General features: G+C 43.3%; 4 protein-coding genes across 5 annotated transcripts in view; 3 read left to right on the forward strand and 1 right to left on the reverse strand.

Annotated features, from left to right (window-relative positions):
* The window catches only part of ap4b1 (adaptor related protein complex 4 subunit beta 1), a 13,929-nt gene extending 5,409 nt beyond the window's left edge, over window positions 1–8,520 (forward strand). The window contains exons 8-14 of the mRNA XM_017438368.3: window positions 266–377; window positions 787–870; window positions 989–1,092; window positions 3,556–3,763; window positions 3,831–4,145; window positions 5,267–5,395; window positions 7,925–8,520. Of these exons, the coding sequence (XP_017293857.1) occupies window positions 266–377; window positions 787–870; window positions 989–1,092; window positions 3,556–3,763; window positions 3,831–4,145; window positions 5,267–5,395; window positions 7,925–8,337 (1,365 nt within the window). The 3' untranslated portion in view covers window positions 8,338–8,520. The remainder of the gene's footprint in view (window positions 1–265; window positions 378–786; window positions 871–988; window positions 1,093–3,555; window positions 3,764–3,830; window positions 4,146–5,266; window positions 5,396–7,924) is intronic.
* Window positions 8,521–9,781: 1,261 nt separating this feature from the next.
* On the forward strand, window positions 9,782–17,976 carry zgc:101663 (alpha-1,3-mannosyl-glycoprotein 4-beta-N-acetylglucosaminyltransferase C). Its single transcript, XM_017438396.3, has 5 exons — window positions 9,782–10,058; window positions 12,251–12,352; window positions 12,534–12,684; window positions 14,140–14,394; window positions 14,476–17,976. The coding sequence occupies exons 2-5, from the start codon at window positions 12,254–12,256 to the stop codon at window positions 15,363–15,365; spliced, it is 1,395 nt and encodes a 464-aa protein (XP_017293885.1). The 5' UTR covers window positions 9,782–10,058; window positions 12,251–12,253; the 3' UTR covers window positions 15,366–17,976.
* A 483-nt stretch (window positions 17,977–18,459) lies between these two features.
* cfap126 (cilia and flagella associated protein 126) lies at window positions 18,460–22,432 on the reverse strand. Of its 2 annotated transcripts, none has more exons than XM_017438398.3 (6): window positions 22,301–22,432; window positions 21,808–21,980; window positions 21,641–21,703; window positions 21,463–21,534; window positions 21,203–21,385; window positions 18,460–18,780 (listed from the first exon to the last, which is right to left on the reverse strand). In XM_017438398.3, the coding sequence occupies exons 2-6, from the start codon at window positions 21,832–21,834 to the stop codon at window positions 18,490–18,492; spliced, it is 636 nt and encodes a 211-aa protein (XP_017293887.1). In that variant the 5' UTR covers window positions 21,835–21,980; window positions 22,301–22,432; the 3' UTR covers window positions 18,460–18,489. The 2 variants fall into 2 exon arrangements, with proteins under 2 accessions (XP_017293887.1, XP_024866941.1); XM_025011173.2 differs by having other exon boundaries at window positions 21,808–21,930; window positions 22,301–22,429.
* On the forward strand, window positions 22,315–27,016 carry ccnq (cyclin Q). The gene is made up of 5 exons (XM_017438397.3): window positions 22,315–22,585; window positions 23,428–23,611; window positions 24,541–24,673; window positions 25,006–25,224; window positions 26,523–27,016. The coding sequence occupies exons 1-5, from the start codon at window positions 22,438–22,440 to the stop codon at window positions 26,610–26,612; spliced, it is 774 nt and encodes a 257-aa protein (XP_017293886.1). The 5' UTR covers window positions 22,315–22,437; the 3' UTR covers window positions 26,613–27,016.
* The last annotated feature ends 53 nt before the right edge of the window (window positions 27,017–27,069 follow it).

Below are 27,069 nucleotides of genomic sequence, written 5' to 3' on the forward strand. Positions count from 1 at the left end.
GCGCTCTTCTTCGTAGACATTGAGTTTGGCTGCAGCTGCACACAGTTGCAGCGCCTCCTACAGGAAACTGGTGGAGCTACGCAGAGAACCACGCCGTTCAGAAGCCTTGTTTGGATTCAGGTTTTTATAAAACACTGAGGTCTGGACCTCGGGGTCCTCAGTGGGAGCGACGATCCTGGCTCCAACGACGGAGACAAACTTTAAAATAAGTTCTGTCTGGATGAAGACTTTTGCACAGGTGAACCCTGAGCTCCTGTGTTCGCAGGTGATGGTTGAGCTGGTTAACGATGAGAACGTTGTGATGCTGCTGGACGAGCTGAAGGGATACTGCACTGATGTGAACTCTGACACCGCTCAGGCCGCCATCTCTGCCATAGGTGCGCACACACACACACACACACACACACACACACACACACACACACAGAAAGGCTGGTTTCTACAACACAATCATGCCGCAGTGCGTGGACCTGTAGTGTTGGTGTTTCCTGATGTATTTGTCAGTAACTCTAACTGGGATGTTTGAATCACAAACGGTTCTAATTCAGTAAATCAGTTTTATTTCACAGTTTGGAGACTTTAAAGTCTTTAAAATGTCCTAAAGTCGCTTCCAGCTCCAATAAAGACTTTTTATTCTTTATTCCGACCAGTAAAGGTAATAAAAACACATTTATATCCTGTTTGTGCTCCTGCGAACGCCGTGAGACACTGATTTGGATTCATAAAGGTGAGATGGAGGTTTCAGAGGTGTGGGTGTGTAAAGTGCTTCCTGTTCTCTACCGTCAGGTCGAATTGGGCGGAGCTACAGCGACAGGTGTCTGGAGATCCTCACAGGGCTCCTCGGACTCAAGCAGGACCACATAACCTCGGGTAAAACTGTAAACACAAACATGTCTGAGCTTTCTCGGTTTCACCCAAACAGGTTTTGCTTACTTCCATTTTTTTTTGTTTTGTTTGTTTTCTGGTTCCTCCCCTCGTCTGACCTCAGCGGTGGTGCAGACGATGCGTGACCTGGTGTGGGTGTGTCCTCAGTGCAGCGGCCCCGTGTGTTCGGCTCTGGAGGGCTGCGAGGAAACGCTGCAGGACAGCCAGGTCAGACCTCAGGCGGGCGCCGGTTCACGGCTGGAACATTCACATCCACTTTATTTAAAAATGCTTCTTTCAAAACAAGCAGCGTCAAAAAACACAGAACTGGTTATAATTCATCTAATTCTGCAGATAATGAGCCACAGCTTGGTGTGGTAGTCGCTGAGCATCGTCCCAAACACACGTTGTGAGCGCCGCATCTTTGCTTTAACTCCTAGAAGTTCGCAGATCTCGACGTAGTTCTGCCAACAGAAGGAAGAAGGAAGCAGCTTTTGTATTGTCATTTAAACACCACTTTGCTTTCTTTTACAAAGCGGAGAATGACTCAGTTTAATAAGTTACAGAAAAACTGAAAGATTTCCCCATAAACCACACGCCCAGCTCCGCTCAGGTTAGCAGTCTGTCAACATGCTTCCTACCCCTTTTTGGGCGCGTCTTTTTAATTTTCTTGCTCAATTACTGAAACTAGCCAACCCTTGTCCTCAACTGTCACCATCCTGCAGGTTTTCCTTGTTCCTCTGCTCCAACACCTGATTCAGAGGTTAAATCACCTCTTCATGTTCTGCAGAAGCCTGTTAATCACCCACTGATTCAGATCAGGGGAGTAAAACCTGCAGGATGGTTACCTGCCCGGGTACTGGAATCATTTTTAGACCTCAGGCTCTCACTAGAAAAAGAAAACACTCATTTGCAAGTAAAACTTTAGTAAGAAGAGCCTCACTTGTTTGCAAAATGCAGATTATCTGAAATCTGAGTGGCTGTCTGTCTTTACGTCAGTGGTGTCCAACCCTGGTCCTCAGGGCCCCCATCCTGCATGTTTTCCTTGTTCCTCTGCTCCAACACACCTGATTTGAATCAATGGGTGATTAACAGGCTTCTGCAGAACATGAAGAGGTGATTTAACCTCTGAATCAGGTGTGTTGGAGCAGAGAAACAAGGAAAACATGCAGGATGGAGGCCCTGAGGACCAGGATTGGAGACCCCTGTGTAAGAGAGTTGGGACAGACAGTCTGCTTGAGCTCTCCAAATAAATACAAACAAGCCTTTTTTCACGGCCATCTGTTGCTCCACACGCCTCTCAGTTCTTATTTTGACAAAACAGATAAAACGTCGAGTTAATTCATCGTCTCACACCAGAGTTTTACGCTGAAATCACCATTTTGGTCAAATCTCGAAGGAAACGTTGCGCTCGACTTGCAGCCATTTAAATTTCCGTTAAGGTCCATTAGCTGTGGCAGCCATCTTGACTCCTGTCCTTTAAAAAGCTCCTGAACTCGAGGGACCAACCAGCGTTGTGTCGACACGAAACGGCCAGCTCGGCAGTTTTAAAACTGGACTTTTGGGATCTTTGTCACAAAAACACAATTTGTTGAAGGTTTTTTTTAAAGAAAACACAGCCTGACAAACAGAAAACAGTATTTTTACACCAACACGGTCGTTTCCAAATATTTATTAGCTATAAAATGAAATATATTTCATGGATGATGGATCTCTGGGGTCCTGATTCAGGCCTTCACTGGATGATTTTCTTATTGTAATATTTAAAGAAAAGATACTTTATCATATTTAGTAAAATGTCTGGACTGCAGATGGGCGATATGGTAAAAATCATCATGATTCCAGCAGGATTTTATTTTACTGTGGAAGGAGCTGCCCTCTGAGGCAACATTACAGACGTTTTATACACCCTGCAGCTAAGTTACGGTCAGGTTCCTCCACCTGTCAGTCAGAAATCTAATTTTTATTCCTTTATCTCAGGGGTCTCAAACCCAGTGACGCAAGGGGGCCAAAATTAAAAATTTGGTCCTAGCCAAGGGCCTATCATGATCAATATTTATCAAAAATTACATAAATTAATTAGTTTTAGATATATTCTGTCAAATCATTCATACAGAAATATCAATGACCTTTTCCCAGTTACAAATTATACAGAATTTAGAGCAAACAGACTTTAATGAACACAGACAAATAGATCAAACTTCAAAAAGCTTCAAAAGGTTCTTCTCTTTATGACAGGATGTAAAAGAAACGACCTTCAGCTGCGGTCGTATAAATCAAATCCTCGTCTCCTGCGGCTCGTTTTCTTCCGAAGCAGGATGAAAACAGAAAACTTTTTAAACATGTTTGAAAAACTTTCCTCTCAAAGTAGTCCCTCGGTTGTCGCAGGCACCTGGAACCAAGTTTAGTTTCTGAAATCATTTGAGCTCAGATTTCACCTGATTCCAAGTAAGAAAATTGCAGATTTTCTCCTAACTTTGTGTCTCCAGGCAGCCCCCCCAACCTTAAAGGTGCTTTTAAGGATTACAGCAAAGTCAGGCTCTTTGTCAAGTCAAAGTTATTTAAAGAGCACTCATGAAAACACAAAAAGCTAAATTAAACTGATCTAAAACAAGATAAACTGAGGAAAACCAAAGTAAACTAGGATTGAAGAAGCGATCAGAAGCGCTGAATGTCCTCCTCTTCTTTCAGGGCAGGCAGGCCCTGCTCTGGCTGCTGGGTGTCTACGGGGATCGGGTCGCCGGCGCCCCGTACACCTTGGAGGCGTTCATCGACGGCGTGCGAAGCGAAGCCTCTTTGGGGGTGAAGATGGAGCTGCTGACGGCGGCCATGAGGCTGTTTGTGTGCCGCCCGGCCGAGACGCAGGACATGCTGGGACGCCTGCTGCACCACTGCATAGGTGTGTGTGTGTGTGTGTGTGTGTGTGTCCGCGAAGACTCGGCTGTTCACGCTCTCGTGTCTTCCAGAGGAGGAGCGAGACATGTGCGTGCGTGACCAGGCCCTGCTGTATTACCGCCTGTTGCATTGTGGGATCGAGGAGACGCGGAGGGTTCTCCAAGGCCGGCGATCCGACCCGTCTCTGGGGGTTCTGATCGGACGCCAAGCCGAGCCCGCCGGCCAGTGGGCGAGCAGCTTCAACACCATGGGGCCTCTGAAGCAGGACGCCGTGGAGGCGGAGCCGACCAGCCGGGGCAGCCCCGAGCGAGCGGCGCTGAGGCAGAAACCGAATTCGGACCTTCCCGACACGCTGGACTGCGGCCCCGCCGGGTCTGCTCAGTCAGGTGAGCGGCGGCGCTGGTGTGGAGAAGCTTTGGCCCACTCTTCTGTCCAGCGTGGCTTCAGTTCAGTTTGAGGTTTGCAGACGGTGGTTTCTGAAGGTAAACGGACCGTTTGATGGAGCGGCTCTTTGAAACACAACCTGGGCCTCACATCCATGCAGCTCTACGGAGCCCACCTGGATAAATCACCTGTAGAGGCTCATCAGAGCTTCACCGACGGGGCACATCGGCGTCTTTCCCAGGGACACTTCCACCTGCGACTGCTGCCAGGAATCGAACCTGCAGCTCTGCTCCAACCACTGATCCACAGCCGCCACAGCATTCCCGTCAGGTTGAGGTTCTGGGCTCTGATTGGACCGCTGTGGCGCCTCGATTCTTGTCTCTCTGAGCCGCAGACCAGGGGACCAGGGGTGTCCAGTCCTGGTCCTCAGGGCCACCATCCTGCATGTTTTCCTTGTTTCCCTGCTCCAACACACCTGATTCAGAGGTTAAATGACCTCTTCATGTTCTGCAGAAGCCTGTTAATCACCCATTGATGTAAATCAGGTGTGTTGGAGCAGAGAAACAAGTAAAACCTGCAGGATGGAGGCCCTGAGGACCAGGATTGGACACCCCTGATGGAGACTAACTGGTCCATCCGCTGCGATATTAGCCCATTTTTTTAAATAACTATCATTGGTCGAGCTGATTGGAGAGCAGGCGTCTCAGTGGGCGATCATGTTTTCGCTTGTGGAAAAACATCTTGTGAACCAGAGGACGGATTTCAGTGAAACTCTTAAGATGGCCGCCTGAGACAAAAACAGTCACGTGTTCGTAGCCGAGGCTCGTCTCCAACTCGTACCCTCGTTAGCAAAATATCTCTACGACGATAGTAATTTGTCTGCTTATGGAGTCATTAAGATGGCTGCCCAAACTAACCGTAGCCAACAGTAAAAATGGCCGAAACTGAGTGAATTTTACAGTCATTCAGCTCAAATCTGGCGTGGTAGTCGCTGAGAGTCGTCCCCAACACGCCGTCTGAGCGCTCCATCGCTTCTCAACCAGAGGATCTTAGTTTAAAACCTGCATGACATCCATTCCTGCAAGGAATCCTTTAAGCTTCAATCTGTTTTTAATGTTTTAAGGCTTGGGTCATCGCTCGGAGCTCCCCGCTGACGTCACGCCATCCGTCGCCCTGTCCCTGTCGCCGGCCGTCAGCCCGGAGGAGTTCGAGCGCCTGTGGCTGACGCGACGCGCTTCGCCTCCAGGACGAGGTAATGAAATGGACGGATTACTCTTCTGCTTCACCTGGCAGGAATTCTGCTCGACGGGATCGTTCCGTTCGACCGAAACGACACTTAAAGGGATTTAACACGCTGACGGCACGCAGGTTCAAGTTCTGTATTTAATGAAAAACTTAAGGCACGGTCTCCGTAATTATCTCCTTTATTGCAAAGAAATGTGGTGTTTTCCTACACCTTTTAGTTCTTTGCATCCGTCCGTAGATATAAACAGAATTTCTCTTTAAGACCAATCTATCTAATTACAAATAACTTAAAGCTCTGTTTTTTGTTCTTGCAAAGTTTCACACAGTTCTTTCAAAAACTGTTTTTGTAATCTAAAAACAGAATTTTTTTCCACTTTAGTTGTGAAAAGAAACTGTTTACTGTTTACCTGCATAAATCTAAATCTGTCACTTTGTTCCTCGTTCTTTTTTTTGTGGCAGAGCGGGAAGATGATCCTATCAGCTGCGTAATAAGTGGCACATACTTTAAAATCCAGGCGTGTTCAACATCTGTGCAAAAAGGACTCATCGAACTTTATCTGCCCGCCTAAAACGGTCGCATCTGTGAGTCGACCAACCAGATTCGCTGTTTTTGGTCTCGAAGGAATGTGAGTTCTTTTGTAAGCAACAGAAATCTGAGAGGAGCGAAGTTACTGAATGCAAATTAAAGGGGATGGGATGGATAATTGCCTTCCTGCGGGTTCGATCCCTCGGACCTCCACGCCTCTCCTTTCACCGTTTAATCTGTCATTTTTCTGCTGCTAGCTTAAATGATTTGCTTCCAGCGCGTTTCTGTTTTATAAAAGCTCCGACCTGTCGCAGGTTTTATATGTTTCCGCTCCCGTTTTCTGTGGAAAATAAAAAAGATGGACCGTGTTTCTTCTGCAACTCGTAAGAAACTGAAAGTCTGCCTGCGGAGGTGTAGCTTCAGGGGAGATCGTCTGTTTGAAGTTTGGGTCTGAATCCTCATCCTGTGTGGGTCTTAACCTGTTTGAATGGAGATCTATCCTGAAAGCACCCACTTTCTCTGGCCGTTCGTTTCATTTTCCTGCTTCTGGCACAAATAACGTCCTTCCAGTGAGCAGCTATGATGCCACAGTTCAGTTCAAACAAACGACTCGTTGCAGGTTTTAGATATTTTCTTCACTTCGTCGCCTCGAGGTCGAGTCTGGAGTGTGAAACGCCTAAACTGCAGCTAACCACGCAAACCGCACGTCAGCAGAAGACGGGGAAGTGTGTCGCTTCGTTTCCGATTCGTTGCTTTTTGTGCACAAAGTTGTCTTAAAATAAAACAGACGAGACGGATTTCTGATTTGATCATACAGAATAACTAACAGAGATGAAACGGGCGGGAATCTGTTAAATAATTCTAAAATCTATAAAACCAAAGAAGTGGTCGTGCGTAAATATTCACCCCTTTTGCTTTAAAGCCTCTTCATTAGTTCGATCGCCTACAAGACACAGAAAGACGCAGAAAATAGGCCTAAATCTTTGTTATGAGGTGAACTACACCCATTATTACTCAAATCTTTATTCATTCTGTAGTTCTGCTAATCTGAGTGTTTGTTTACATGATTCCATGGTGAAAGATGCTCTAAATCTTTCTGTTTTCTCAATAATAAAATAGGATTTTCACCTTAAAAGCAACTTTATGTTCCATCTCGGGCTCAGAGAATGCGTTGTGAATGATTCTCAGCTACTACCACGCCAAAGCTGAGCTCACTGGGTGCAAGGAGCAAGTCCCAGACCCGGCGGAGGTCGGGCCGCGACCTTTCCCCCGAAACCCGGCCGAGGTCACCGGAGTCCCGCCGTCCTTCAGCTCTCACAGCTGCAGCCATTTATAACGCAGCTCGGTTATTTACAACACAGTTTGCAAATGTTGCTGAACAGGAAGTGGTTCTGGTTCTGTGCGTACGTGAAGGGAAATAATTAGCACGTACACAGGGGAACAGGTTTGACACAGAACTGAGCTCTGAGAACAACACAATGCTCCTCATTGCAATAGCATTGTGAGACAGCGTCATTAAATTAGAGCTAATTGCGTTTCACGTTTCTGCTCCACAGAGTCATTAGAGGCCACAGAACCGGATCTTCAGATGGACCTTCAGGCCACGTTTAGTTTTCTGCTTCAGGACAGGATGATGTGGCAAAAAAATAAAACATGTCAGCGCTCGGTATACAACCCCAGCTCTGAAAAACATCTCAGAAACACATATTTTAGTCACGCTGCTAAACATATCAAATGGTTAAATTAAGAAAATGTACCATTTATTAGGTAAAACACAGGTTAATTTAAATTCTGCAGCAGCAACGCGTCTTAAAACAGCTGGGTCAGCGGAAACACAAAGCTTTAAACGTAAGAGGTACGAATAAACAGCTGGAGGAGCTTTTTATAACTTATCAGGTTAATTAGCAGCAGATCTTAGAGGTAAAGATGGGCAGAGGGTCACCAGGCACCCGAGGGCTTCTTGGTTTTTTTTTAAACGCCTGACTTTTCTTCTGTCTTGTATTTGTTCAGTTTCCTCGGACGATGAGGCCGAGGACTGTCTGTGGATCGAAGAAACCATCCGGTGTCCGCTTTTCCCTCGCCACTCCCCTCAAAGCCTCCAGGCCGCCATGCAGCTGGTCAACATCCAGACGCTCGCCTTCACGCCGCCGCACGCACTCCCGTGGAGGGTCTTCCTGTACACGCACACCCAGCGCAGACACGACACGCCCGGCGGCGGCACGCTCGTCCTGGGAGAGCTGCTGTACGCCGGAGAGGGAAATCAGGAAGGCTCGGCTGAGCGACAGCAGGACGGGAAGGACGAAAATGGAGAAGAGGAAGTAAAAGTGACTCTGAGGCAGCAGCCAAGAGACGCTGAGGCTGCAAGGACGTTTGTGTCCGTCCTCAGCTCTGTCCTTCACACTCTGTCCTCAGAGAAGGCCTGAAGTCATCCCTCACACAGACCGACCCACGTCGAAACATTTTCACTTTTCTGAATCGGAACGAGACCGAGCAGCTTCCATGACAGGGTTCGAGTCAGAGGAAATAAAACTGTTCCTCGTCTTTTCTCTCGACTGAAATAAAGAACAATAGATGCCACCGACACCCATTAAAGTTTATTTAGTTTAGACACTGAGTTTGTTATGTCACCTATGAAGGCGTGCAGAAAGGCGTGACGGGTGAAAGTCCAGAGATTAAAGGCTTAAAGTTTTTACAACGCTGGCAATAAATGACGACTAAAACAGCATAAAAAGTCAAACGTTTACAGATTATCAGTCACTGCTGTAACTTTCAGGCTTCTGATCCGTATGAAAGCTGAAGAAAGAAGTCCAGTTTTAGTTCCTGTTGTTTAATTTGATGAAGAACAACGATCCGTTGATACGCAGCTGTTGGCTGTCCTGAAAAAAGAGGAACTGAAAAGTGTTTTTGAAGCTGACATAAATCTAAAGAGAATCAGAAAAGATGCTTGCTTTTAGAGTCTCTCATAAAAAAAAAAATTACACTAATTTGAAATTAATAATCAGAGATTGAAAGCATTATTAGGATCCCCTCTGCATTTTTGGTCCCTCTGAAGTGTGACGCATCGAGAGCCAAACAGGAACGCCAACAAGGCAGGAAGTAAGAAATCTTGACCCAAACCGAGCCGAACCTTCAGCTCCTGAAGGACCAGAAGGTTTGATGGACCAGAGTCTGGAGACGGACTGCAGAGAACGTTCTGAGGAGGAGAACCTGAGAGACGAACCTTCAACAGGAGAACCACCGCCTGTCTGACCGGCGCTGGCCTCCTCCAGCCGTCCGGAGGTGAAACTCCTCACAGACTGTGTGACGTCATCTTAAAGCTCGGGGCTTCCTCTGGTAAAACGTGGCAGCATCACTCCAGACCAACCGGTCCTCCCGTTAACCCAAACCTGCTTCTTCTTCTGCTTCCATTTCCTCTGATAAACGCGGCAACAGAAACGTCCTCGGCGTCCTGTGGCGGCCCGCCACAGCTGGCCCCGCCTCCTTCTACATCACACAGTCACCCCACAAAAGTCTTAAAACAAGTAGTTAACATTTAAAACCAGAGAAACAGAACAATGGAGGGTTTTATCCTGGTGTTTCGATTTATTTAATTTCCCCTTTAAAGTCAGAGTTGTTTATTTTGTTTGGTTTTTTTGCTTGTCCTTAACCTGGACAAAAAGTCGGAACTGTGACATAAAAATAAATATATATTTATTTGTAGTTCTAAACATATTTAGGCTGTTTTTACGTCTCTGTAGCTACATTTCTCCTCTTTGCCCAACTCAGCGAACTAGCCGAATGACGTCATTTCATGCCAGCCAATAGCTGCTCTCCTTACTGAGGGGTCGGGGGGGCCTGCTTGGCCCTGACGGCCGGGCTCCCCTAGCTCCGCCCCTGACGTCGCGCGGACATTGAGACACACCTCCGCGAGCCGTCTCCACCTGGCTGGCCGCCGCAGCGCCGTCAGGAAGCGGGGAGGGAAAGATGTGGCAGCGCTGAACGATCCGCTGGCTACTTCTCCTCCCGCCGTGTTTGACTTTAAAACAAACAAAATAAAAAAAATAAAGTCCTTAAAAATAACTTTAACGCCGACAGAAGACGCCGAGCCGAACTCGGAGTGAGAGAGAGAGAGAGACAGGCGCGTGGAGGAAGTTTAATTTTAACGGTAGGTTAAAATAAATAAAATTAAATTTAACCGTTTTATCGCAAAGTTATCCCGTTTTCATTTGAAACGCACGCGTTCCATGAAATAAACGCCGCCCGTCGTCGCTTTAAACGAATCTTTCAAGGTTTTTTTTAAATTATTTTTTATTTTCGTTAAAAAATCTGTACCTCGCTTTTTCTTTTTATTCATTTATCTCGACTTTAACTCGTCTTTTGTCCAGTTTTGAGAACATAGTTTTGATTTGTTTGGGGTGTTTTTTTGGATAACGCTCGGGTCTAATTATAGCGTCCCTTCAACGGACTGGGCTATATTTAAAGTGGGGAGGGCTCCGTCTACTTGTTGACAATGACTTGACGCTTTTTTTTTTATTTAAATATTTATTTTTTATGATTTAAATCTGTCCACCAGAACAGAACCGAACTGTTCTCAAACTGCCCCGCGAGATGTTCGTTTCTGTAAAACATAAACCCAGAAAGAAACGGAGAAATCTGAATATAAATGTAAATGGGTGCCGTCTACTTCCTGTTGCGCGTCGTTTTGCGCTGGTGATTTTCTGTTTTGGATAAATTCGGATTAAGCTGGTTCTGCAAGATATTTGTAGGACAAACTGTATGTTTGTTATCAGCAGCTAATCTAAAAACAGGCTGTCATGTCTAACCTAAAAGGTGAACTCAATATTTGAATGTAATAAATATATTTTATTAGATTACAACTGCAACAAATACTCTAATTTAGCTTTTTTTGTGTCTCTGTGTAGAAAAATAACATTTGCTGATTTATTATTTGATACTGATCATTCTTTCCAGCTCCAGCAGCATTTTCTAAACAAAGATGATCCTGTAGGTAGAGAAATAATAAATATAGCTCACTGGAAGATGAAGGAATTCCTTTTTTGATTCATTTTTTAAGAGAAAAATATGATGTTTTATCTGTATTTGACCCAGGTTGTCTTCCATTCAGACGGTCAGGTTTTGAGCCGTAGTTTCTACAGAAGTACGGCCCATTTACAGCTTAATGTGAAAGCCTGAAAGCACAGGTGTGTTTAATGAGGCCTGTCTGATTTTTAAATTGGAGAACGTCCAGCTTTCAGAGCTGCAGAACTTCCTCATTTTCCGTTTTGGTATATTTGGGGACCATCAACAAACTACCGAACTGATGAAACTTTAAAAACATAAACTAAATAACCTCCAGATTTACAAATCAGGACGTGATAAAATGATCCACCGAGTCATTATTTATTAAACAAACACTGAAGCTGCTTCCAGAGGATCTCAGAGGTTCTGGATCAGGAGGTTCTGCTGCTCTGGAGCTACAGATGAGAGTTAACACGACGCCAAGGCGGGAAGACATCAGCAATGACCTCAGAGAATCAATCTGGGAGGGGTCAGAGGTCATCTGGAGTCCATCGTTCTACAGAGAGGAAGATTATTCACATTTAAGACAGCTGCTGATCTTCACCCTGAAGGTCAGACCGTGCAGTGAGCTCCATCTCAGCCTCTACAGGCCTCAGTCAGCAAGTTAAAGGTCAAAGGTTAAAGCCTCTACTCTCTAAAAACAACACGGCAGCTCGACTTGAAGGAACCAGAAGACTTCTGGACCAGAACCAGAGCAGAGGACAGATGTTTACCCAGAATGCACTGCAGCTGTCAGCATGGTGGTGGAGGGCTGATGGTTTGGGCTGATTCTGGAGTCAGATGTGATAAACAGGACAATGATCCTAAACACAGCAGCTAATCTACAACAGAACGGTCCAGAACCAGAACCTCAGAGAGCTGAGCAGAAACCAATGAGCTGAAGCAACGCTGGAAAGAAGAGTGGGCCACAACTCCTCCATAACCATGAGAGACAAACAGGAAACCACTGAGAAGGAGGTTCTACAAGCTGCTGGGTCATCAGCACAGCTTAAACATTTTGTTCTTGTTTGATAAATAACGACACGGTGGGATCTGTTGTGTTTTTTTTGTTCACTTGGGGTCAGATCTGAATCATTTCAGAACCTGACGACGTCCTGATTCGTAAACTTTCCTTTTTCCCTCCTGACTGTAAATACAGCAGCTCAGAGTAGATTTCACTCTCAACACGTGGTCTAGTGTTACCTGCATCCAACTCCCTGAAACATTTACCGGCTGAATTATTTACCTTTGCGCTGACGGAAGTTCCCGTGTCTTTTTCTCTTCTTGTCCGGTGGTCAGGAAATGCCACGTTTCTGTAGGAGGAAGAAGAACGTGGCTCTGGCCGTGCTGCTGCTCGTCACTGGATTGTACTTCTTTGGTCATCTGGACTCTTCCATAATGGTGAACACACACACACACACACACACATTAACTGTGAGCACAATGAGGGGAAACAATGAGGCAGCCGGTTTAAACACATTTAAATGTTTAAACAAAGAGAGTCGGAGCGTCAGTTTGGAGTTTCTGTTTTGGAATCTGTTCAAACACTAAAACCAGATCTTTGTTTGTTTGTTTGTTTCAGGGCCCATCGACATCGTTGAACGGGAACGCCAAGGACTTGAGTTGGCAGATGGAGCGGCTGATCAGTAAAGAGTCGTGGGTGGAGCAGGGAGATTTCCTGCCTCTCAACGTGTCCTACCAGCAGCTGGCCGGAGCGCCGTCCGTCCAGCAGAGTGGGTCGATTTCTGTTCAACACGGCACTTGTTTCATATATCAGAAAAAACCCCCACAGAGAACAGCATTTCCCTTTTAAAGTTCATTCTGCAGAACAAAGAGGTGTTTAGATTTAATTACTCCTTAACTTCCTGCGTCGCCAAACCTCGCCCAAACATCTAAAATCCCTCGGATATCCTGACCGTTATGGTTCTGGAAACGTCTAACGGCCGACACCCACATCCTTATCTACAACCAGTGAAACCTCCTGAAGCTGCGGTCCAGATCGGCTTCAAAAACGGCGAATAAATATCAAATAAAGCGCTTAAACTGGGCGATTTCATGACACATTTATGCTCCGGTTTTACTGTAAAACACTAAAAAGATTTGACCTTTTAATTAAAAGACACATCGCTATGAATACCCGTTAAAGGACGCATTCTTTTATCAAGTTTGTAGACAAGACTTAATCAATGAATACTAAAAGATAGAAGGAAATAAGTTTTTTCTGTAACATTTTTCCATTTCTGTCACGGTTCTGATTTGAACAAATCCAGGATTTCCCATCTGGACGGTTGTGTTTTGGTGAAATCTGTTTGGAGCTCAGAGAAACGTCATTCCAAGTTTAAACGAGTCACAGGAAGTTGGACTTTACTCGTCTAAAACCGGCACTCGGGTGTTGTTGTTGTTGTTTTTAACAGTTTTTACACAAACACAGTTAAACCGTGACGGTTTTACTGCAGAAACTTAAACTGACGTCGCACTTTCAACCTTCTGATGCAAACCAGCTCCTTCTGCTTTGTGTACAGTTTACACATCAAACTGGAGGTGTCCGTCTCGGCTGCAGATAAGGAGGTGGGTGTGGGACTTTGGGAGCGTTTCTGTAGACTTTTATCTTTAAAAGTAGAAGTGAAAGTTGTTTTTAGGTTGTCATATCTCCTAAATAAAACACTGCAGAAGCATAAAAGTTCTCCGTATGACGACCAGACGCTTTCGTCAGCTGGAGTCAGGAGTTTATTCAGTCTGACGTTTACGTTGTGTGTTTGAGGCTTACTTCCTACTCTGCATTTCCTTCTGCTTGTCAGGAAGTGGCTGACAGAGGCATGTGGTTACCGCGGTGACCAAAGTGTGCCGCTGCAGCAGCTTTTTTTTTTTCTTATCTTTACTCTCCGTCGGCCATTTCGTCACCTTAGATTATTACAGAAGGAAGCGGCTGTGGGTCAGTGGTTAGAGCAGCTGTCGGCGGTTCGATTCCTGGCAGCAGTCACAGGTCGAAGTGCCCCTGGGCGAGACGCTGACCCCCCCGTCGGTGTATGAATGTGATCTAAAGCTGTGATTAGACTCCACAGGTGTTTTTTTCAGGTTAGGTCTGCTCTCCACCTGCGGAGTTCCCTTTGAACCAGAAATGATTCGGATGTTTGGACTTTGTTTGAATCCTGACGGTTCTCTTTTCCGTCCCGGCGCGTTTCTTTCAGGGTTTTTGTCCATCGGCTTGTGCTCGGTGAAGAGGAAGAAGGGCAGCTACCTCGTTCCCACGCTGCGCTCGCTCTTCTCGCAGTCGTCTCCCGAGGAGCGCTCCTCCATGGTGGTCGTGGTCCTCCTCGCAGACTTCGACACCAGCTGGAGAGTGGAGACGGTGACGGAGATAAAAATGGCGTTCGCCTCGGAGCTGGAGCAAGGCCAGCTGGTGGTCATCCACGTTCCTCAGGACTGGTACCCGCCGCTCTCAGGTGCAGCAGGCGTCCTTCTGTTGTGGACGAATTCATGTTGATGCTGTGATATTTATCGAAGTCTCTCTGGTTCTCCTAAAGGTCTGAAGAGGAACTACAATGATCCTTCTGAACGGGTAACGTTCCGATCCAAGCAGAACCTGGATTACTCCTTCCTGATCCACTACTGCGCCTCTCTGGGGGAGTACTACCTCCAGCTGGAAGACGACATCTCTTCTGCAAAGAACTTCCTGACAACCATCAGGAGACGAATCCAGGAGCAGAGCTCGAAGAAGGGAACGTGGGCCACGCTGGAGTTCTCTGCCCTCGGCTACATCGGGAAACTCTACAAGTCGGCCCACCTTCCTCTTCTGGCCCGCTTCCTCTTCCTCTTCTACCAGGAAATGCCCTGCGACTGGCTGATGAGCCACTTCCGAGAAGTCATGACCCAAAGAGAGACGATCCTCTTCAAACCCTCGTTGTTCCAACACATGGGGACGTTTTCCTCCTTCCAGGGGACGTTCAACAAGTTGAAGGATAAGTATTTTGAGGAGGGGGTCTACTCCAACCCTGCAGCTGAAGTTTACTCCAACATCCCCACCTACCAGAAAAATTACCCCAACCTGGCCTGGGAGGGTGGGGAGGAATTCTTCTGGGGCCGTTCTCCAGACAAAGGAAGTTACCTGACCGTGGTGTTCCAAAACCCCGCCGTGGTGACGGGGATACTGGTGGAAACCGGATCGGGGGGGAAGGACCTCCTGGACTCGGCTCAGGTGGAGCTCGGCCACGACGCGGTCCCCTCAGGGAGCGAGAGGAGCTGTAAAGAGTTCCAGTCAGTGGGAAGTCTGGAAAACGGGAAGTTTGAGATGCAGAACGTGGAGAAACGGCGCAGCTCGCCCTCTTCCTGTCTGAGGATCCTGGTCACGGCGGCGCAGAAGGACTGGGTGATCGTTCAGAAAATCCGCATCACAACAAAGTCCAGTACGTCCTGATAGCAACCGCAGGTGCTGATTTCTGTTCCTCCCTGACTCACGGTTGACTCATGAATCTCCTGGAGCACTTATGCAAATCAGAGCAGTGTGGTTTCTGTGCCTTGTTGAACCGTTTGTGTCATAAAACGCAAAACCGCCTCAGCGAAGGAAATGTTTAACAAAACTTTGTGATCAGGTTTTGTCTCCAACACGATGAGGAGACCTGAAGAGCGAAGTAAGCCATAAAAAAGCAACCAAATGTTTGTGTTCTGTCTGGTTTTAAACTTGCAGCGTGAAGTTTGTCTCGTTCTTGGTAGCCAGTCATAAAAGTATGATTTTTCTTTTTAATTCTGCCTTCTTTCCTCTGAACCTTGAGGTTTTTTTAGCACCTGAAGCATCAGAAACTTTGGGGTCCTCACTGCGCCGTGCCTTACCGACAGTTTATCTCTACCTCATCTGAGACTTCTGATTTCAACCTTTGTCTGAACTTGTCTCAGACAGTTTGTGTGTACCAGGGTTTATTTATTTAAACAGGAAAGTCCTGAACTCCTGCTTTGTTTCCATTAGCTGCTCTGTAAAACAAACCCCCTCAGGATAGACTTTTAGCTGCGAAGAAGAGAGTTTGTTAAACCTGTAAACAGGCAGGACACGAGCATTTAAAGACTGCTGGCATTTATTTTTAAGTTTATAGAAGCTTTGGATTTCCAGAGAAACGCTGCAAACATCCAGACAAAAATAACCTGATGAAAACTGAGATAAAGGTGAAATCAAACATTAAGGTTTTCCTGAAGTAAATCAAACAGCCTGAAATGTGGGTCCACACCCAACGTAAACAAACCATTCAGTTGAATCTGAAACCACGCATGGTCTGTGTCGATAAAAATGGCCGATAAGTTGGAGCTTTTTCAGTCACTTCGGCTGTTTCTGTAGGTAAACAAACGCACCGTGCCACAGGCAGCTTACACCCCGTCTTATTGCTGTAACTTGTAAACCGTCGTTCAGGGTTTCAGCTTCTTATTAACGCCTCGAAAGCAGAGATTTAGCTGATATTTAGCCGAGACGCCTGCAGGCCGTGCAGTAAACCAAATTTGTAGCTTTGGTTTTGATTCCTGCTACAAACGATCACAACAAGTTAAAAAAAAAGGGTTGATTTAAAATATTTTGCCATATTGGTCTGTAGGAAGCTCCTCTCTTCTTGTGTCGCCTCCTGAATGAGCTGCAGCTGCAACAATCAGTGTCTAAATGTGGGGATTTGGGAGAACAAGTTCTTCATAAAACATTGAACTTAGAAAAATTAAAACCAGAGTTTATGGAAGCCTACAGTATAATGGAAGTGCACTTTAATGCTGATTGTGTTTATTATTTTGTGTTGTAGATTACATTGGAGGAAATATTTTCTGGGTTATGTTAAGTTTAAGGGAAAGTTCATGTTTCAGGCGGTAAACTTGTTATTTAAGTGCAGTAAATGCAACGTTTCCAAACTCAATAAATAACTGTTTTCAGCTGTCGTCATTCCTAAAGTGACCAAAATAATCTTGGTTAATATTTTTGTCCTTCAGCTTCATTTCTTGAGAATCCAGAAGGGCTTCCTGAGCGGATCAAATATCTGAGGAAGTAAAACCTGCTGCTCATCCAGCAGAAAGAAAAGGTTCGATTTAAAACCACGAATGAAACGTTTCGAGCGGATAAAACGCAACATATAATCGTGTTTTTTGCTTAGAGAACAAAAGCTGCGGCGGTTAATCTGATAATCCCGGCTGTCTCCTGTGAAAATTGGCACAACTACCTGGTGTGAAACGCTCTCTGCCCGTCCAGCTGTTGGGAGGTTTATCAACTCGATTTGCTCTGAATTAATCCTCCGTTTGTTGCGTTTATCGTGAAGACTCTTTTTTTATCGTCATATCAGTTCAAGAGCCCTGGATGTTCTGCACAATCTGCCCTCAAACTGCTGATTAGTTGCTCTCTTTAGTGTCTAAAACATTAAATTAGTGGATTATTTTGCTCTCATTGGTTAAACCAAACCTAAAGTTTAAAACTGAATTTATAAATTATTGTTTCTCTCCCATGATTCTCCCAGGCAAACCTCGCCTGCCCCAGCAGTGGTGCTTCTGGGTCGTGTTTCAGAACGATTTCAAGCCAAACCCGAAACCTCACAGATGAGCAGGAACCTGAAAACAATCACTTTTCTTCAGCTGCATTATTCAGTGAGGCTTCGGCTCATTAAGCCGATCAGCTGACAGAACAACGAGGCGAGCAGAACTGGAGAAAAAAACAGGAAACGCTGCAGAAAACATGGACAGCGTGTCTGAAGGAACCATTAATCCTCTCAGAAATATGTTTATATTTATGATTTAAAACATCAAAATAAAATGTCCCGTCGCCTGCTGTTTGGATTTTCAGCAAATATAAGTGATTTAAAAAAGAAAAAGGATAAAAATGAGCTTTTCCTGCAACGTGGCGTGAATTCAGAGTCCTGAAGAAGCTGAAACAGCTAAATTAAACAGAACTGTAGCTAAAAGCTAAAATAAGCAAAACTGTAGAAAAAAAAAAAATCAAATTAGCGGAACAGCAGCAAATATTTACAACCAGGTAAAGTAGCTGAAGCTAAAATTGGTTGAACTATATAAGTACAGGAGCCAAAAGCTAATTAGCAAACTTGGAGTTAAAAACTAAAATCAGCAAAACAGTTGCTGAAAGCTAAATCTAGCAGTGCAGTAGCTAAAAGTAATAAAACAGAAGAAAAAGCTAAAACACAAGCTAAATTCAGCAAAACAGTAGCTAAAAGCTAAAACTAGCGATGCAGTATCTAAAAGCAGTAAAACAGAAGCTAAAAGCTAACTTCAGCAAAACCACCAAATGTTTGGCTAAAATGAGCAACACTAGCCAAAAGCTAAACCAATAGCTAAAAGCTAAAACTAGCAGAGCAGTAGCTAAAATCAAGAAAACAGTAGCTTAAAGCTAAAACCAGCAAGCTAAGTGTTTTGTGCCTAAAAGGTCTGTTCTTTATTCCAGTAATTAGTCTCGTCCCTGTCTCCAGGATTTCCTGTTTGTTTGTTTATGTTGACATGATAAACAAATAACTAAATGTTGCACCAGAACTTTAAACGAGGTTTTTATTTTCAGGGTTTTTTTGGTTTTCTTGTCCTTAAACCTTCTTGGGTCTTCCTGTCTGTCCCTTTGAGCCCGGCTGGACGGGGACGTTGCTCTGAGGTCTCCTCTCTTCGGTCTCAGGTCCATTTGGGGACTTTTTACCGTCTGTAGGCGATGAGGCTGAGTGTTTTTGGTTTGCAGACGTCCGGCTCGACGTCCTGTCCTTCTCTGAAGTCTGAATGTGTCGTTCAGCAGAAACGGACACGTCTGTCTGCAAGCGACGGCTCTGGTTCCCGCCGACGGAGGCTTCAGCTGGAGGAGCCGGGTCAGTGCCGTCCTCAGTGGTCTAAAAAAGTTTATTGTTTTAACAAAACACATTTAAACACCTAAGAAATAATTGAGCATACATGTTAAAAACTAAAAAATGCCAGAATTATATTATAATATTCTTCTGTTTGAAGAATGACTGAATTTGTTGTCTCAGTTTTGCTGCTCGTCTGATTTCCTCCATGAAGGCCACTAGCTTATGGAAGCTAATGCTAACCAACTATTTTCTTATCAATTTTAAATATATTTTATTTCACCTACATATAATTTCCATAATAAATTAAGGAGCATAATTTTTAGACACCTTAAACACAAGAGCAGAGTTTCTGCCATTTAGTCTTTATTTATATTGCTACAGCTAACCGAATTCAAGCTGTAGCTAATGCTAGCTAACATGCTAGCAAGTTTAAAGTCTCCATTCCCGTATAACTGATGATTTTTCACTTATTTTTCTGTTGTTGTTGTTTTTCCTGACACAATTTTAAGCAAAATAAAAAATTAGCATTCTTTTAAAACCTATTTGTTCAGCCTTTACAGTAAAACTGAAATGTTAGCTTACAAGTTTAAAATGTAGCATTTAGCATTAGCACAACAGGAAAAGGGTCATAAAAATAAGCACATATGTTGATTTTGTTTAGACAATAAACATCTCAAGTTAGGAAAGTTTAACCATCATTAAAGATAAGATATTCCTATCAGATTTTATACAAAAAAACTTTAGGTAAATATACAAAAATGAGTAAGATTGTGTTTATTTGAAAACAATGTTGATATTTTTTGTTCTCTTCCATAAAATGCCAGGACATCATATGTTTATTTGTCTGTCTGTTAGCAAAATAAACTTAGTAAACACAGAAGCCGTTATAACGCAGTCAGTTTTACAGATACTACACTAAATTTTGGTGTGGTAGTAGCCGAGGGTCATCCCTAACACATACTCTGAGGGCTAACAAATTACAAAACATATTCATATAAAGTTTGGCATACAAGATGATACTTACTTCCTCAAGGATTGCTTGTTTAATTGATTAAAATAAGAAACAAAGACCTATCAGCTTCTTATGAATTTGGATAATTAAGAACTAAAATGTTTTAAACTACTTTATTACATAGTCCCAGTTAGTATTTACAATGTTATATTAGTACTTTTGCTTTAGTAAAGTATGTGAGTAATGGTGAAAGTAAAGATCTGTATCCGTCTCCTTAGACAGGAGTGTATTTATAAAGTCACACTGATTTGACACAAACAGTTTCTTTTGCTTGAATGAAAATCAAAAGCACTTCAGATCCCATAATTAGACGAGGCCCATTCAGCTGCTGTATCCAGATTGATTTTTGATTGTTATTTATTTCCCGAGGGAACAGAGACGAAGCTCATTCTCCATCAGGACAAAAGCACTCCGTTGTAGCTCATGTTCCTCAGAAAAAAAAAAACAAAATTATTCTCAGCTCATTGTGGTTTTCTTTTTTTTTGTCTACAGTCTGAACTGGGTTTTAACGTGCCCACAGGTTTGTTTCTTATTCACGTGTTCTTTTGCAACCTAATTACTTCTGCATACTTTCTGCTGTTTTAATCGTTATTATGTCAAAACATTCAGCTCCTTCAGCTGATGACTGCTGTGACCTTTGTTTTTTTTTTAACTTTTATACTTTTAAAAATATTTACCTTTATTTACAAATATTTTTACCACAGAAATACAAGGAGATCGCTTCACTTCCTTCATAAACATTGTTCTTTTTGGAATCTGCTTCAGCTACTGGCTGTTTTTATCTTCTTGTGATATGTCTAGCTTAAAGCTTTTAGCTTTTAGCTAGCACTTTGCTAATTTAGCTTATAGCTCATCTTTTGCCTCGTAAATGCTCTGTTTGTACGCTGGTGCAAATCCAAAGATTTTTAAACATTTTGGGTTATAGTTCTGCTTCTTTCAGCTTCAAGTCATTCGGCGCTCAACGTTTATTCTGCATTTTCACACAAAAAACACTAAAATTCTGTCGTTTTCTTTCTCTTTCTTTTTTTTAAACCAAAGCCCAATCTTTCAGCCTAAGTTGTTTGTCTTAAAGTAAAAGAGACACACTAATTAACAGATGTGCTAATTTTTTAAAGGCTCATGTTATATGATGATCATCCAAACGTTTTGTTTTTTGTAGATATTTAATTCTAATTTTCAGATCTAAACAGTTTATTTCAGAAAACATCCTTTAAATAAACTCTGCAACTAAAGTGTGACATTTAATTTTCTAGATTTAAAACGTTTTTTTGTGATTATTGCTCTTGATTTGGAAACCTGACTCTGTTGACTCAGTCACAGCCCTCAAGCTCCCACCTTGTGAAAACAACCTTAGCTTTCTTTAAAAGAAAAAAAAAGCTTGTGTAATAATAAACCAGGCCAGAGACATTTTGAAACAACAGTGGAGATGGTTTGCATTCGTGTGGACCTGACCTGCTCGCCCACATCGACACTCCTGCCGCCTCGCTGTGATTTGGCACTTTGTTGTGGACAGAAGCCCCAGGACCTGAGCCTGCTGAGACCCTCTGCAGAGCGGGCTGTGGGGTCGATGTGGTGAGCTGGGATACGAGTCGGTAAATCCCAGGTTCCCTTAAAGTCTGGCCAGGCGCTGCCTTTCTGCAGCAAAACAAAACACACAGAGTGAGATGAAGAGAGGATTTACTGATTCACAGACGTGGGCTTGATGCTCTGACCTTCACTCCTGGGAGAAGATGACCTTTGTTATCTGCAACAAAGGAGGTGAGAGTCGCCCGCGCAGTGGGTCTCTACAAACACAAACAAACTCACGTCACCAGCTTTACAGATGACAGTCAGTCAAGATTATATCACAATAACCCAACAGCACGCTGCAGCTGAAAGAACACCAGATACCTCTTTAAAGTGCTTAGCTTCACACCAGTTCTGCAGCCTCTGGGACCTGAAGGCGCTGTCATACTTGGAGAACAGAAAACGATAATAAATAAGTAAATCAATTAGAAAACAAAAACTGTCCAGTGAAGCAAAGTTTTTATAAGTGCAGGCAGATAATAAAAGGTTACCTGATTTGCTGAGAAACTGGACGCCATTTCTGCATCTGCAACAACCTCCAACTTTGTTGTATTTAGTATTTAGTGCGCGTGACGTCCTTTTAAACCACTCTGGTTGTATTGTTGAATGGTTGCCTAGCAACAAAATCAAACCGACTTCTCATATCTGCTGCTTTTTTAGTTAGCTAAAAAAAAACAAGAAGTAAAAAAAATGTACTGATCAATATTTTTATCTTAAATAAACAATTTATTACAGTAATACATTGTTTAAATGCTAGAATTAATCTTTCAATTTTCATGAATTCCTCACAAAACCGCTAACTTCCGGTATACTTACTTTTAACCGGAAGTTTAAATTACGACACTAAAGACACAGCTAGAGACACGAACCTTTAAGTTAATTATACTATAATTAAAAACCTTTTTTTTACCAAACGATTTACCTTCAAATTGAACAATAAATTTAATTTTAATAACGCACTACATTTATTTTGAAATCACTAACCGGAAGCTGAGTTGTTTTTCTTCCGGTAACAGAGGTCAGGCCGAATGAGCTGTTAGCTGCTAGCCGGTTTGTTGCTACTGAACGTTGTCTTCTTGTTGAGCTTCTCCAGTTTGTCCTTTTTTTATGGTCCGGGGGACATGGAGGGTCCGTCCTGTCTCTCACCTGCCGGGCGGGACGGAGAGACCCGGGCGGCGGACAGGAGGGAGCCCGGCGGGGGTTCGGGAACTGATCCCACCCGGGACACCAGAACTCAGTTTCGCGTGTGTCGCTTCATAATGGAGACAGGTACGGGAGCTTGAACGGTTCGTTTTGTCTTGATACCCACCGACTAAACGCTATTTCTTCCAAAATTTTCTAAAAATATTCACTTTATCTAAAATATGGACTACTTATGATACGGTGTTTTAAAGTGAAACAACCATAAAATTGAACAGATATGCTTATTTTAAGGGTCTGTGTCAAATATTAATTATGATTATGTGTTTATGTAGATACCTAATTCTAAATTTTAGATCATTAGACCAAACAGTGGTTTAAAATGTAGCAAAAACTTCATACTTTTTTAGAATATTTAATGAAGTCACTAAATTAAAGAGGTTATACTGGGTTTTTCCAGGTCTGAAGAAATGTGGAAAATTAAACCAGAACTTTATTCCTATATTCCATTTCTTAAAGCATTTCTAAAAACATGTGTTATATATACAGAATAGGGATCATTATAGTTTTATTTTGCATTGTAAAATACAAGTTAAGCATAAAAGCCATAAAATGCTGTATAAATACTATTTGTTGTACATAATTTTAGCTAATAATTGGTTTTATTCTGAGCTGGAACATAGTTTTATTTTATAAATTCATTACAAAAATGGGATTTTTCCTCAAGTGTTATTCCTTCTAGTTCGGGAGATTCAGTTTTTTTTTTTTACATTTACAGGAAATCTTTGTATTAGGCCTCAAAAATCCAGAATAAAATCTGTAACGCCTCAAAAATCCAGAATAAAATCTGTAACTCTGAGTCTGGAGAAGTGAAATGATCGAACAGTCCTGTGTGAATACCAGGAGTCATCAGGTTCCTTCTCTGCGTCTGAGTCAGCTGGAGATGATGAAGAACCCTCTCTGTTGTTCAGGGCTAAAGCTCGGTCTGCGCTCGGTTCCCGTGGCAACAGCCTGCGTGTTGTACCACCGCTTCTTCCAACGGGCCAGCGTCCGGGTTTACGAGCCCTACCTGGTGGCCATGAGCTGCCTGTACCTGGCTGGGAAGGTGGAGGAGCAGCACATCAGGACCCGTGACATCATCAACGTAAGCCACAGGTAATGAACGCAAACCGCCACGTTTACATGTTGCAGCTGGGAGGGAAATACTGAAGACAACTTCAGCTGATGTTGTTTTTGTTGTGACATTAAAACTTTAGAATTACAGAATCTTTTCTCAGCTTTTAGATGTGGAGTTTTAAACAAAACAAAGTGGATTCTACTCATTTTTATTCATCTTAGTATGTTTATTTTTGTATTTTTATAAATCATTTTTTATCCTTACCACCACAGAAACAAAAACAAACAACCAAAAAAGGACATGAGGGCATTTTTTAACTACAAGTTAAAATTAAAAAATAATAAAAAATACTGTTATTTTCTTGCAGATGATGTGAGACATGATTAAATTTATAATTTGACATCCATGAAAGTCTTCGAGGAGCAGAGATGAGCGGAGGAGCTCCTGGTTTGTAATAACTTTGTAAACAAAAGAGACATAAATTATTCCTAAAAGGAAGTCTGGAGGAGATTTTCCTGAATCTACGGTGAAGAAGATCAATAAAATATTCAAGAAGTCAAACGTATTTCAGTTTGTGTTCAGGAGGGAAAGTTTTGTTTTATACTAGTTGAAGTTTAGGTTTGTTTACAGGAAGAACTGTAGTGTTATGGATGTAAGTCATATACAGTAAATTTGTTGGTATTGAAGTTATGAGGAGGTTAAATGTCAGTTTATACTCTGTTCAAATCTCAGGTAAAACAGGGATTTTTGTATAAGTTTCTTCAGCGTAGAAAACATTTGATTCTTTTCAGAAACAGAAGGATTTTTCCACATTAATCAACAGAAACAACCTGAACTGGCTGCTCTATCGACATGTTGTGAAATGACCTTTTTACCCATCAGGACTGTTGGTGAATTTTCTTTTTAATCTTCCCGTTAAGAAGTGAGTCCATCGTCCTCCCACGTCTCCCACGTTTGTCCCTCGCAGGTACTTCAACAAAGGCAGCGCTCCTCTGGAATGTGACAAGGAGTTCTGGGACCTGAGGGACAGCGTGGTGCAGTGCGAGCTCCTCGTCCTCCGACAGCTCGACTTCCACGTGTCCTTCGAACACCCTCACAAGGTACGAGCCTCCGGAGCTCAGCGTTCAGCTCCTCGTCTCACCGACTCCTCGAGGCGTCTCCAGAGGCTTTAAATGTCTCTGGTTGCTTTTTGAAACGTTTTACACTTTTTATTCCTTTATTTTATCACTTAAAATTCAATTAAAACAGTACTTTTTTCTTTACATGAAACATTTGAACCCATCCGAGTCCCTCAGCCTCATTTTTATTTATTATTAAATAAAAACGGCTCAGTTTATGGAGTGGGTGCTTACTGTGAAGTTATTATTATTATTATTTTCCTTATTTTACATCACCCTAAAGGTGTAATATTTCTAACCTCCTCTCTCTGCAGTATTTGCTCCACTACCTTCTGTCTCTGAAGTCTCTCGTAAACCGACACGCCTGGTCTCGAACCCCGGTGGTTGAGACTTCCTGGGCGCTGCTGCGAGACTGTTACCACGGAGACATGTGCATCCGCCACACGCCTCAACACGTCGCCATAGCGACGCTGTACCTGGCCCTGAACAGCTACGGCGTGGAGCTTCCTGTCGGCGAGAAGACGTGGTGGCAGGTGTGTGTCTGAGGGGGGGGAACGAGGCGGATTTAGGCGAACTTGTTCCCGTAGCTACAGCGGGGATTCGAACCACCCGTTAAATCACGTTTGGCTCGTAGGCTCCGTCAACTGTAAGAGACTCGGGACGCTGTGGACTCGGAGCCAGGCTGAACATCTGCAGAGAAGCGGTTTGAAGACTCGGTTTTTAAAAAGGCGGCTTTTTGAGTTTAGAGTTGATTTTTATCTGTCTTGACTTGAGATTTGAGCTGGGACACGCACGTCTCGTCTTTAAACTTGCAGGTCTTGACTTTGGACTCAACTGTGGACTTACAATAAGTAGACAGACTTGTGACTTAAAACAGTGTCTTGGTCCCACTTCAGATTCTCAGCGGCTGTTTTCACACCATAGTCTGTATTAATAATAATAATAATATGTTTTTTTTTTTTCATTTTTAAGAGCATTTAAGGCATTTTTTAAACATTTAAGGTTGATACTGTTTGTTTTTTGAGGGAAACTCGGGTCCTAATCTCATTTTATCCCGTTTGGACGATCTTCTCTCAGCTTCGGAACAAATTTCTCCTCAGTGACGTTCAGATAATCTCCTGAGGCAGAAAATATCCTGTTTTTGTTTTGTTTTGTTTGCTGCCTGATATTTAACTCCTTAAGAAGATGCTTCTCTTTCACACTTTAATATAAAACGTAACAGAACATTCATCACATTCACTACATGTTTATAAATCTTGTTAATTGACGCATTTAACTCAGATTTCTTATCATCCTTCGATGGAAATCTAACATTTAGTCAGATTTAAGTCGGGGGGCTGTGATTATTTGATCAAGATTGAGGCGTTTGAATATTTTAAGTCACGATTATCTGCAATTTAAATCTTTTAGCTTGAAGAAAACATTTAGCACGAAGCTTCTGTGGCTTCCTTTCTGTATGAACTGAACACCTGCAGGTTTTTACTCCCCGACGATCCAGCTGCAGCTCCTCTTCAAAGGCTAAAATGCCTTATGTAACTGCTCAGCATTAATTTAGAGGCATTTAAATATTTATTTATATATATATATATATATATATTGTTGCCACCCAGTTTTATGAATGAGGCGTCTTTTGTTGCAGCTGTGGTTTAAGAACTCGTCCTGTGCAGATTGAAATGAAGAAAAGACGGTTTTAATTTGAGTTTCTGCTTCGTCTCCGGAGGCCGTATAATGTGGGTCGTCTGAAATGGCGTGCGCACCTTTGATGTGTCCTGTTTATGGAGGCCAGGTGTGGAGCTGAAAGTCTGCCTCGTCCCTGTGTGTGTGTGTGTAGGTGCTGTGTGAGGATGTGACCAAAGCAGACATCGACGCTGTGATCTCAGATCTTCTCCGGCTCTACGACATGGAGGCCAAGTGTATCTGAAGGACGCAGCCGCGGGAAATCCACGTGGAGGTTGGGGTTTGTGTCTGCGTGGCGTGAGCGCGAGCGTGCGCCGCTCTGCGCAGTCAGGCGCTGGGGTTCAGGTGCATTTCAGGATGTGTGTGTGTGTGTTTGTGTGTGTGTGTGAGCTCTGTTTTGCTCCAGTTACCCTGAGGAGCTGAGAGAGTCACGCCTGCAGTACCAGCCGCTGCCACCGAGGGGAGACATTTCTCACCGTTTGGCTTCAGACGTCTCCAAACTCATTTCTGCTCCACATGACTCTTTTTTTTTTTTTACTACAAATACCTCTGCATGAATTCAGTAAAAACATCTAAAGCCCAGCATGTAGTTTTCAGTTTTCATGAGTGACATTTTAAATAAAGATCAATAAAAGTGCATAAAAAAAGGCTGGTCTGCGCTGCGAAGTTTCATTATTCTATTAAAAATGTTTGCATCTGTT

Source organism: Kryptolebias marmoratus, linkage group LG8, assembly GCF_001649575.2.
Source record: "Kryptolebias marmoratus isolate JLee-2015 linkage group LG8, ASM164957v2, whole genome shotgun sequence".
NCBI classification, from domain to species: domain Eukaryota; kingdom Metazoa; phylum Chordata; class Actinopteri; order Cyprinodontiformes; family Rivulidae; genus Kryptolebias; species Kryptolebias marmoratus.